The sequence below is a fragment of the Phragmites australis genome, chromosome 3, assembly GCF_958298935.1.
Source record: "Phragmites australis chromosome 3, lpPhrAust1.1, whole genome shotgun sequence".
NCBI lineage: Eukaryota > Viridiplantae > Streptophyta > Magnoliopsida > Poales > Poaceae > Phragmites > Phragmites australis.
In genome coordinates, this window is record NC_084923.1 from 6,002,550 (window position 1) to 6,014,826 (window position 12,277).

Sequence of the window (12,277 nt, forward strand, 5' to 3'; positions counted from 1 at the left end):
TTGTTTCCTTTAGCCGTTTTCCTCTGCGGCGTATGTATGTTAACGCTAGTTGAAACCTTGTCTTTTATTTTTATATCAACTTGTAATCCTTTCAATCATGTTTAGTCTCAATGTTGTGCTATTCATGTTGTAAATGTATGTGTGGGTAATAGCTTTTCCTGTGAGTTACTAATGCACACATACTAGGACTACTGAAATTAGATTCGCTTTAATCATTAGTAGCTACGATTGTTGTGGTGAGATGTTGATCAACATGTGGCTCATCGGGAGACGGACATGAACTGGCTCTCATCTTATTAAATGAGCGTTATAATAATTAAATCGAATTTAAGTTGGATGAGTCCTCACACCCACGTTGTCGGAGTCACGCATGACTTCGTAAGAAGTTGGCGCGCTCACAAAGGGATTTTCTATCGGCTCGTTGGTTTGAATCTGAAAGTTGGTATCAAATCTCGAGACACATTCAACTGCGGTGATTAACCATATGTATGTGGAAAATCATTTTTGTTTTTTGAAAATATGGCAGTAGTGTATTATTTGAGTGTTAAAAGGACTCAACATGTTCGCTTTCAAGTCACAAAATTACTATATTAATAAAAAAAAATCTAGATCACTCATTGTTATAAATATTTAACAATCTAGATTAAATCAAAGAGCCTATATCAAATATGATTAATAAATGGCTAGATTTAGAAATAAAAATTATAAAAAATTAGTAGTTCGATTTTCAAACGGTTTGAGAAGTAAAATATCTAAATGAAGAGTCCAAAAAATAGAATTAATAGTAATTAAAATTAGTGTTAGATAGAAAAAATAAGAATTTATATCAAATATAGTCTTAGAAAAAAATCAAATTATTATAAAAATCAAATATCTGAATAAAGAGTTCATGTAAAATACAATTCATCGGTAGCTAAAATTCATAATAAAAAAATAATGATTTCTTTTTCAAATTCTTACTAAGATAATAGATTAAGAAACACAATATTACTCAAGGTCGTCACATAAAGCAAGCAACAAGCAAAGCACAATACGTATACAAGACAAATATATTCTGATTTTAGTTGTCCTATCTATATCTAACGCACGTTTTTGGCAGTTGATCAAAATGTATATGAATCGAATCAATACATGTATACTATTCGGATACAAGTTTAGAGCATAAACAATGTTCTGTTTCACTAACATAATTTGTGTCTCTTCTTCTAATTTTATAAGTTTTGTAACTAAATGACACTAACTCATAAAAACTAAAGAGGCTAAATTTTAGTCACATGTTATCATGGTAAAATATTGAAGTGATGCTAGTAAGGGTATTGCAGTGAGCCAGGTCAGATTGGGGGCCCATTGGTTTCAGACCCTAGCGGGGGCGGGGTCGGATGTAAAATGTGACAAGCGGGGCGATCAGGTCGGGGCCCTAATTCAGGTGGGTCTGAGGTCAGGGTAGCTTCTGTACCCACAGGTACCCATCAGGTCATCTGAAAACAGTAGATCGTGGTCTAGGCCCATAGAGCCCACGCGCTCGGACTCCAAACCTCCGCACGTTGTCGCCGCGTGCCACGTCATGATTGCCACACGCGGTCATCGCACACTACACGTTGTCATTGCGCGAGGTTAGGGTCCAGGGGGAGGACAAGCCACCACCGAGAGCTGAGCAACAGTGCGAGGTTATGGAAGACAGATCTAGACCGCTCCTCATCTGGTTTTGAGTCCCTCATTAGGTCTCGGGTCCCCCCCCCCCCCCCCGGCCAGGGTTGGTTTTGCATCTGGTAAGAGTTTCGAGGTCGAGTCAGGTTTAATATCTCGTGTTTGGGGTCGGATACATTCTCACTCTACCCAACTCCGACCTAACCCGTTGCCACTATCCTGCTAGTTCATTATATGAGATAGGAGTTCAATGACACTTATACCCATCGTGGCCAAAAAAAAAAAGGAGGGGATGAAAAAAAAAAGGAGGGGATGTTAAACACCTACAAAAATAAAAAGAGGGGAGCCTTATACAACACAACACAAAGCACACGACAGACTGCGAAATCGATTGCTTTATTAAGGTGGGGAAAACATTCTCGTGTACACCTGTATAATTATCTAATAAATCTTCTAGCAACAATTTCTTATTTTCCCGCTGAATTCTTGCAGTTCTCTGCAGATACATGTACTGTCACTGTCATCAAATGTGCCCAGTGGTAATTGAAAGTTTTCGATAGTCAAAACCCAACCAGATCTAGTTATTACTAGTTCTCTGTATAGATCTTGGTGCACTTCTGAGAGCTAAAATAATATACGTTCCTACATCCACATGCACTAGTGTTTTTCATTTCTCGTTCTTTATTATGTCATTTAACTCTCGTTGCTACTTAAAAATATCTAAAAATGTTTAAGCAGTTGTGCTCATCTCAACCGTCATCATTACCGATCCAAAAATATCAAAGCGAGGTACTTATTCATAGACCAAACTTTATACTGTTAGAATATATAGGATTAGCGCATTATATTTGTATAATTTTAAATAAATCTTAAAGGCTCAACTATATAAGAGATGTGTGTTTCTTTAGTCCTACCTTGCTAATTGAGGTGGATGGAGATCAACTTAAAATGGAGATCAACTTAAAATGATTTTTCTTCTTCACCCACTTACCGTGTGTGGATGAGAGGGCTAGATGAACACATGCGCACGCTCGCCTCTCAGGCCGTGGCCATGGCAAAGGTGCGCAGAACCTGCGTGAATGGTCTGTCGAAATCGGGCCCAGGTGCGGTCTTCTTTTGTCGTTTTATTCTTTTTGCTGTGGAGAGGGCGAATAAGTTTTTTGGAAGCGCTCGTCGCGACTGCTCACGATCTGCTTCCTTTACATCATCGCGGTCTACTTCGATTACTTCGTCTTTATCATCGCCTACTGGATCGATATCATGATAACCTCTGCATCGACTATTTCATCTTCGTCATCGTCTACTGCATCATGCATCGACATTACGAGGGTATTTGCATCTCACGTCGCCATCGGATATGTACGTAAATCCTATTTGAGTTCCTAATCGAATATCTCATCTAGGACATGCTCATAGTCGAGGTTTGTTAGGACTTGTCGAATCCTAATCGAGACCAGTCGAATTCAGTTGAGGCTAGTCGAAACATAGTCGATATTTATTTATTTTTATCTGTTCTTATTCGTGCTATATCAGAAATTAAATTAAATTTGAAAATGTTATTATTTCCAACATATATTCACAGCTCGCAACTGGCATTCGTTCTGCCGAACTGGGAGTCTGACACAATCTCTCGGATATTATTAGTACAAATATCTAGACGACCAAACGAACGGGCTGAAATTGCTGGAAGCAGTCATCTGCTCATCAAGCAACAACCTATTATTGGTAAAGACATCCTCAAAATTGGGAAATAAGAGGCTAAAGCTGTTGAAGAATTCTTGGAAGAGAGGAAGGGCGGACGTAGAACAGAAGCCGGTTCCAGGAATAGACACCAACTGAAGAACCAGAATTCAGCCTCCCGAAAATTTGATTTTGTCTATAAATCCAGAGTTCGAAATTTACGGCACTTTCCATCGAAAGCTTCGGTCTTTCTCGTTTTGCAGATATAATGGCGACGATGAACGTCAGAGCGCTGTGTCTCTCCGTTGCGATCGTCTTCTCCCTGCTCTCACGGCAGCCTCTCGCCGCCGGCGAGGGCTCCAAGGAGGCGGATAAGATCGCTGCGTTGCCCGGCCAGCCTCCGGATGCGGTTGTCCAGCAATATTCCGGCTACGTCAACATTGATGACAAGGCCGGGAAGTCGCTCTTCTACTACTTCGTGGAGGCGTCTGCTGATGCAGCTCAAAAGCCGCTTCTTCTGTGGCTAAATGGAGGTAATTCTCCTGCATGATCGATCAGAGCAGTCTTGAGGAAATTCCCTATCAGAAAAGATAGTCTTAAGGGAAATATTATCCAGTCGGATGAATGCATTTAGATTTTAGATATGTTAATTTGCAGCTATAAATTCACCGTCAAAGGGAATATAAAAAGTTTCACAGGGTGACCTCAAGCCTGTTTCGGTCGTGCCCGATCGACCGCATACCGGCATTGCAATGACAAATGTGTTTGCAATTCTCATTTAATCATTGTCGCTAAACATGGCGAGTAATCCCCATCTTATTCCGTTCATTCTGTACGAGTATGATGCGATGAGTTTCGCAGACAGTGCATACTGCCATGAAGTTCCATGGATACATATAAACCAACTACAGAAGCAAATCACAGGCTCACAGCATGAACCTATCGTTTAGCCGGAGATGTTAATTGTTAAGTATGATGTTCATACTGATACTACTAGGGTGCTCTTGTGCAGGGCCCGGCTGCTCTTCCTTCGGAATCGGAGCATTCCAGGAGATCGGCCCGTTCCGTGTTGACACGGACGGCAAAACCCTTTGCAAAAACAAATACGCCTGGAACACAGGTCAGGCCTACAGAAACTGATCGATCGCGCTGCGTGCGTAAAAGACTGTAATTCTTACGTGCTGCTAACTGACGACGACATGGCCGTGGTCGTGTCGCTCGAACGGTGCAGTGTCGAACGTGCTGTACCTGGAGAGCCCCGTGGGCGTGGGCTTCTCGTACGCCGTCAACACGGAGGTGTACAACACCATGGGCGACAACATGACCGCGCACGACTCCTACCTCTTCCTGCTCAAGTGGCTGGACCGGTTCCCCGAGTACAAGGCCCGCGACCTCTTCATCGTCGGCGAGAGCTACGCCGGCCACTACGTCCCCGAGCTCGCCGTCGCCATCCTCCTCGCCAGGAGCATGCGCCCCAAGGACAGCCCCATCAATCTCAAAGGAATCGCAGTAAGTGTGCAGACAAACTGATGGCAAATCGTGATCCTGTGGCCCGGTTGACACATACGGGTGCTCGCGGCAGATTGGGAATGGCATCTTGGAGCTCGCGTCGGACCAGAGTTCGATGTTCGAGTACCTGTGGCAGCACGCGTTCATGTCCGACTCGGCGCACGCGCTCATCGCCCAGAACTGCAGGAACGCCGACGACGAGTCGCCGCTTTGTCAGGGGGCCAGGAACTCTGCCTACGGCCACCTCGGCAACATCGACGTGTACAACGTGTACGCATCAACCTGCCATGACAAGAAAGTCAGGCCATCAGGATCCAAGTGCATGGTCTGTGCACCTGCATGCAGCCTTACTTGCTGCATGTATCTTAGCTGGGCGCTGCACAGCCGAAAGTGGATTAAGTTATTAACTACAAGCTACTCTGTTGGCAGGATTTGGCTGATCCGTGCGCCCAGTACTACGTGGAGGCATACTTGAATCAGCCACAGGTACAAAAGGCCATCCATGCGAATGCAGGGTTGAAGTACCCATGGACTAGATGCAGGTATGGCCACGATGCTTACTGAAGTACAAGAAGTTAGTATTGGAGGAGGATTCTGGTTTGTGTTGACAGAAAGAAACTCTGCGACGGATGGAACAGGACCTACAACCTGAACACCTTTGGAGACTCGCCGAAGAAGACGATGCTGCCGTACATCAAGGCCATCGCCGCCAGCGGCGTCCGCGTCTGGTTATTCAGGTTGGCAGATGCCCTGTACTTGTTCGTAGCGTTATTCTGCTCTCAAGTCAGATTGGTCGCTGAAAGTGCACGGGGTGTCTGTCACGCAGTGGCGACTTGGACGCAATGGTACCTGTGATCTCAACGAGGCAGGCCGTGGAAAAGCTCGGGCTCGGCGTTGCAGCAGACTGGCGCCCCTGGTCCGCCGACGGCAAGGAGGTACAGTTTATGTGCCGTCACTTTTCTGATGGCAAACACAAATTATATTCCTGCACTCAATAATGCGATGCTACCCTGTAGACTAAGGTTTTTCTTAGTCATAGTTGTCGAGGTTCAGTCTGTTTCTGAGCTGTGGTGATGACGATGGTGGCAGGTCGCCGGGTACGTGATCGAGTACAAAGGGGTGGTGTTCGCGACGGTCCGCGGGTCCGGGCACATGGTGCCGATCGACCAGCCGGAGCGCGGGCTGGTGCTCGTCTCGTCGTTCATCAAAGGGCAGCCGCTCCCACAGGCGACGCCGATGCTCGAGTGAGAAGGCATGGCATCCGGACCTCCTGTGGCCTTCTTTCTTTGTTCAAGGGCCGTGCTGTCTTGGGAACTAGTTTGGATGTTTGCTGCTGATGGTGTCAGACTTTCTTCCCTTGTGTTTCGTTCTTCTCCGCTCTTCATCCGTACATGTTCTCATGCATTTCCATATTGCACTGTAGAATAAAGATCTGTGACTTGTACCCCTGTTGTCTAGATGTCTCGGTGGCACAAATGGAACAGGTGCATGCATCGGTTCCCCCTGCACTATGCAAGCCCTGCACCGCGGGCTGCAGCGGCAGGCCCGTCGGCTCCGGCACAGTCTTGGCGTACCACCCAACGGGGCAGCACTCGCTCCGAACGCGCTTGGGGATTTGGTATCGCACGCGACACGCCCGGTGGTTTCGCCGCTCGGCGGGCGCGGCTTCCCCTCCGCTCATTGCCGCTGAGGCAGACGGGCGGACACAATTGTTGCGCCACCTCCGGCTGGACCGTTTCGTTTCCGCTTTCACAAGTACGCGTAGGAACGCTGGTGGGCCGCGTAAAGGCTTCGCCCCGGCGTAAGGAGAGATGCCCAACTTCTTTTGGCCCGACTCTTCTTGTTCTCAGTACGTCGGTCACAGTCCTAGCAGATCAATTGGCAAACACCAGCAGTGTCAAAAGATCAGCAGTAAAAGGAAGGAATCAGGAGCTCACACCATCTCCAACAACTACCTCAAAATTTTGTACCGTACAATACTATTACATTATTTACTATCACTATTATAATACTTACTTTTCAAACTATCTCCAATAGATATTTATAAATCAAACCATATATTTCTTGTTCTTATATTAAATTGGTTTTTCTTTTAACCGTTTCGTTCACTCCGACGGTTCAGGAGAAAATTGAGTTTTTGCTATGTGCGCACTCGCCGCGGTGACTGTGCACGCGTCCACCGCAACTTTTGGCGCTGAAGCAGGGCACACTACCGTCCAGAGGTGCGGATCGGTAGGCGTCCGCATTGACGAAGGCCACGGGGCCACCGCATAATGCCGCCGGCCCAAATCCATCGCCTCCACCCCAAATCCTACCTCATTGAGCCCTGATCCACACTGGGAAGGTTTCATTAGTGCCAATCCTTGCGCAGAACTCTCAATTTCCCGGTCAAATTGAGCCTTGGTGCCGCCATCGTCCTTAGTTTCGGCGGGTCCCCTTGATCGCTCGACGCACCGCCTCCTCGTAGTTCCTCTTGCCTAGTCATTGTTATGGTGAGCACCCTCATGCCCTCCTCCACCTTCTGTGCGCGCCAAACCCCCTCTGCCTCTCCACTAGGGCAGCCCTCTGTGAGACCCATGTGCCACTGGCGCGAGCTTGCTCGCCGCTGGTCGTGCCACCATCGTGACTGTGACCCTTTGATCCCTACCCAACCTTCCTCGTCACGCGATGAAGCTTCTGCCATCCTCACTTAGCCTTTCCTGCGCTCTCCTCTCTCCTCCCCCGTGCTCTCCTCTCTCCCTCCGCCATTGCGCTCCCTCCCTCCACCAGAACTCACGGGAGCACCGAGCCATTGTTGAGTGGGCCCCGTGCAATGTTGTGGCCAAGCTTTTCCTCCAGCAAATATGTCGCTCCTCTCTCCTCTCTGAGTCCTCGCCGCATCACTATAGAGCTCGAAGAAGATTCTACTAGAGCGCATATACAGGACGAGCACATCCGCATCCGATGTGGACAGAGGCAGACCCACCCTATAGGCGTGGTGGGGCGGCCGTCCTAGCTACCGACAGCCACTAGTAGCCCTCCCTCCTTTTCCAGAGATACCGTGAGAGCTTCTATGAATCCCGTCGTCGGAAGCAACGCGGCGGCAAACATTTGTTTTGTTCATGAGAATGATGAAGAAGAAAGGTCACAGGAGGATATCGATTCATCGTGTGCTTGCTGGCTTGGAAACAGCTTAATCAGCAACCGAATAGTCGATCCCCTCTGGCCTCCCCATCTCTGAACGTTCTGCGGTGTGGGCAAAGCAAAACCTAGTGCTAGTGAGCAGCGGTGACCGCTAGATGACAAGCGGACGTACACGGTAAGCGTTCAGCCCATTGCAGCTGATCGAGCGGGTGGTTTGGTGCGTAAAATAGAGAGCTTTATTATCAAAAACTAATTGATTATTATTAAATTGATAGGTTGATCGATTCGTATTTTAAATCATTCTTCATTTTGAAGGTATAATTATCATCTTAAATCATCTTCTATATCATCTATTTATCTTTTACATTTTAATTTGTGTGGTTGTAACACGTGGATGTGATACATTTACTATGTATCTACACTTCTGGTTTAGTTTTGGCCCTCTGCTGGAGTTGGTCTCAGTTATTGCCAGGGGTCAGCAGCTCAGTTATTGCCAGCGATGAGCTCAGTTATTGCCAGCGGCCCATCTACCAGAGGTGAACCAGGCAAGATGGTTCCGTGCGCGGGCCATTCCAACGTTCTACAGATATCCTGGCAGACTGGACTGCAAGGAACAGCTGAGACAGCACTGACGCCCGACGCTGTTACGATGGCCAGTGCGTCAGCCGTCAGAAAAGCACACAGGACAGGATCCAGCAATGAATGGTGCATCATGCATCGCAGCGAGTACTCCATTTCTATTTTCTTTCACATAGGGCATACCAACGTCCTCATAACTGTTCCCAGCACAGCAGCTCGCTGATCGATCGCTGACGACTCACCACGAAATGAATCCAGCATCGATTAAACTGGCCATCAGCTAGTCTACTGCTACCTAGTAGTATAGTACTCCCTAATAAACAGCTCGCATGCCCTGACCATAACGGATACTATAAAGATGCTAAACACACCAGTGTTCGATCAAGTTTTGTGTCACGGGTAGAGCTAGCTACTAGATGTTTAGTCCATGCAAATCTGACCAACGCACAGGGGCTACTTCTGCGGTTGCTGCTTCTTCCTGCCCGGGATGCATCTTCCCCTGATCCCTTCATCGCCTTCCGTCTGCTCATCCACTCTCTCCCCACCGATCGCACCGACGCCAAGCCTCGAGCTCCTGAAAATTAAACAAAATTAAAAAAAACATCGATTGATCGATTCTGCATCCGTACGATATACACCAGCAATATGCCTCAAAACAAACAGTAATCCCGTGCGTAAGAATGCATAAGCTTATCGTGTGTAATACTCCATCTTGTCAGCTTGTAGGTGTGCAGTGTCTGTGTACCATACTATGTACACAGCTACCCTGACGCAGAACAACACCTAGTACGGCCGCCAATGTACAGGCTCACAACCCAACACCAACAGTGCCAATGGGGCACGCTGCATGCATAGTCCACACTGCACGACGACGTACAGCATACAGCCAACGAATCCATCTCGCAGAGACTACTCATTCGGTACTTCTTTGGACCCGTCTCAGCATTCTTTGGCCAACTTTGTTCGATCTCAGCGAGACATACATTCGCCTTTGTTCTCTTCTTCCTTATTTCCTTCCGAACTAAGGGCATGCTCACTTGTTGACCTCTATGTTCTGTCACGAAAACTCCAAGCTTCCCATTTCGTCTCAACGTGCTATGCATGCTACGTCTACGTGTAAACCACGACCTACGAAGGAGCTCTTCCTGCCTAGACATGACAGCACGAGTGCGACTATGAAAGGAAAAGCTCGCAAATTAAAATAAGTTTTATCGTGTCATTACAGAAACAAGGACACGGAGCTAATGAAGGACGAATCGATGAACGGTTTCCGGCGAGGTTACCTTTCCTCGTTGTAAGAGTTGGACCGTTTGTGCGACGACGCCGGCAGCGGCGTGCCCCTGCCGCCGCTGCCCTCCACGATGCTCCCGCTGAAGTACTCCTTGTCCTCCACCGCCAGGTGCCCGAACCGCCGGCTCAGCTCGCCGCCCGCCGCCTCCTCCTCGTCCACGCCGGCGCGGGACGAGAGCCGGCTCACCAGGCCGCAGCTCAGCCTCGGCCCCGAGCCGCCGGTGGCTGCCGTCGACCCGCACGCGATGAGCTGCAGAAGCATAGAGCCGGGACGGTTCGGCTCGGGCTCCTGATCAGCCCGGCCCGGCTGCTGGATGGCCGGGGGTGGCTTGTCCGAGGAGGTCGAGGACGGCGGCGAGGTCTCCTCGACGGGCAGCTCCACGGGGCGGCCCCGGTTGGTGCGAGCCGAGACGGGTTTGTCGGGCCTGGCGAGCCGAGCTGCCCCGGGTCGACGGTGGTACTGGTACCCCAGCTCGTCGTCTTCAGGATCTTCTACGGCGTCGTCTCGGTAGCTGTCCATGTACTGCTTGTGGCTGTGGGGGAGAGCCAGGGGCTTCGTCGGAGACCTATCGGTCACCCGGAGGTGCTGAAACCGATCTGCAAGGTTCAGGAAAATGTCAGGACACGGGATAAAAGCTCACGAATTGAACGATTTGGCAGCGACAGGTGGTCATTAATTCAGATGATGCATGGATGCGGTTTATCAAGTCTGGTACGGTTCTCTAGAGTTCGCGAATTACGACGTGACGGGATCGTACACGGACGGTGCAGGAAAGTTGCTGCGCTTGCATTCACGTACCAGCATCCGATGGTCCAACGAGTTGACGATGAGACCAGGGGGAAAGAAGAAAGAAATAGCGCAGTACACATTGTTTTTTTAGACGAACCAGTAGCAGTTTAATTCATGAAAAATTTCTATTTTTCGATCGGATAGTTTAGATTGACTAAATACTAACCAGTATTTAAAAGTAGTATGAATAGTATACAAGAAAAGTATATGTAATATAAAGGTATTTTGAAAAAAATAGCATGCAAATTCATAAATTTAATATTTAGACTAATCAGAAGTATATATAGTATAAAGATATTTTAAAAAATAGCATGCAAATTTATAAATTTAATATTTAAACTAATTTGAATACTGATTATTTGGTTGAACAATTATTCGGAGATTACTGATTATTTGGTTTGAAAAAAATAGCATGCAAATTCATAAATTTAATATTTAGACTAATCAGAAGTATATATAGTATAAAGATATTTTAAAAAATAGCATGCAAATTTATAAATTTAATATTTAAACTAATTTGAATACTGATTATTTGGTTGAACAATTATTCGGAGATTAATTCGAAGATTAGATATAAAAAAAAGACCTCAATGTACTTCAAATAGTATGATAAGTAAATATTAATATCACTATTATAATTATAGAAATATGTATTTAATCACATAGATGATAATATTAAATTTATACTACCACTACTGTTAGTATAGAACATCGTAAAAGGATATCGTGATTACGCAACTAAGACGGCATGCTAATCATCCTTAATCTATATGCTTCATGCATCCGCGCATGCGAGGGCCATATTACAGTACGGTCGACAGTAGTAACTCCGACGAAGTCGAGCAGAAGGAGATTGAGAGCAAGCTAGGCGAGCAGGGTGATGGTGATCAGTACCGGAAGAGCAGCCAGGGAAGATCTCAGAGCCCTTGAGCACGTACTCCACGCCGTCCGAAGGGTAGATCACGTCGTTCTCCGACAGGTCGTTCCACACGTACCCGTTCTTGTAGTTCCTTCAAAATCCACACACAAATGGACAACCAGGTGTAAGCTAAAGTGTTCGAAAGGCGTGCACATTGCCTGTGGAGCGAAGAAACGGCGACCAGTAAGTACGTACCTCTTGCAAGACCATGAGAAGAGAGCCGGCATGCCTTTGCCCCTCAGCAGCGTGAGCCTATCCATCACATCTTCAAAACCGCAACAACAAAAATTGCAGCAGCATCAGTATCACTAGCTAGAACATCGGAGTGGTTCGTAGAATCGAAAGGGCATGCAAGTAGCCAAGTACAGTAGTTCAATACTACAACAAATATGCGAGTGAGTACCTTTGAGGCGAAGGGGCTGGTGGGGATGCTGCGCGAGCTCCATGAAGTGTGGGTGCTCCAGCTGCCCATTCCTGCAGAGGTAGTAGATGATCTGCACCTTCCTCATGGGCCTCGCCGGCGCCGGCCTCACAGACGACGCGTACGCCGGCCTGCCCCGCTCCGGGCTCGCCTCCACCCTGCCCACCGGCCTCCTCCCTTCCGCTCCGGCCACCTCCATCCCCCTCCAGGACTAGCTCACTGTCTACACGAACCAGCACAAGCTCGCAGCTTTCGCTGGCCCACGCAGGTTGTACGAGACTTTGGACTTTGGAGAGGATGGGAGGAGACGAATGGAACG

At 47.5% G+C, this 12,277-nt stretch overlaps 2 protein-coding genes across 2 annotated transcripts; one reads left to right on the plus strand and one right to left on the minus strand.

Moving 5' to 3' along the window:
- The first annotated feature begins 3,595 nt into the window (after positions 1-3,595).
- LOC133910924 (serine carboxypeptidase 1-like) lies at positions 3,596-6,084 on the plus strand. The gene is made up of 8 exons (XM_062353160.1): positions 3,596-3,860; positions 4,340-4,447; positions 4,559-4,836; positions 4,910-5,161; positions 5,266-5,378; positions 5,475-5,573; positions 5,663-5,771; positions 5,926-6,084. Exons 1-8 carry the CDS (start codon positions 3,596-3,598, stop codon positions 6,082-6,084), a joined length of 1,383 nt encoding a protein of 460 aa, XP_062209144.1.
- A 2,699-nt stretch (positions 6,085-8,783) lies between these two features.
- Positions 8,784-12,277, minus strand: LOC133910925 (protein SOSEKI 2-like). The gene is made up of 5 exons (XM_062353162.1): positions 11,941-12,277; positions 11,733-11,802; positions 11,513-11,628; positions 9,822-10,425; positions 8,784-9,112 (listed from the first exon to the last, which is right to left on the minus strand). The coding sequence occupies exons 1-5, from the start codon at positions 12,155-12,157 to the stop codon at positions 8,992-8,994; spliced, it is 1,128 nt and encodes a 375-aa protein (XP_062209146.1). The 5' UTR covers positions 12,158-12,277; the 3' UTR covers positions 8,784-8,991.

Coding starts and splice junctions, on each gene's coding strand:
- LOC133910924 (XM_062353160.1), top strand. CDS start 3,596: ATGGCGACGATGAACGTCAGAGCGCTGTGTCTCTCCGTTGCGATCGTC. Junction 4,837..4,909: donor TCAATCTCAAAGGAATCGCA/GTAAGTGTGCAG, acceptor TGCTCGCGGCAG/ATTGGGAATGGCATCTTGGA. Junction 5,574..5,662: donor GTCCGCGTCTGGTTATTCAG/GTTGGCAGATGC, acceptor TCTGTCACGCAG/TGGCGACTTGGACGCAATGG.
- LOC133910925 (XM_062353162.1), bottom strand. CDS start 12,157: ATGGAGGTGGCCGGAGCGGAAGGGAGGAGGCCGGTGGGCAGGGTGGAG. Junction 11,803..11,940: donor CCAGCCCCTTCGCCTCAAAG/GTACTCACTCGC, acceptor GCGGTTTTGAAG/ATGTGATGGATAGGCTCACG. Junction 9,113..9,821: donor AACTCTTACAACGAGGAAAG/GTAACCTCGCCG, acceptor TTTAATTTTCAG/GAGCTCGAGGCTTGGCGTCG.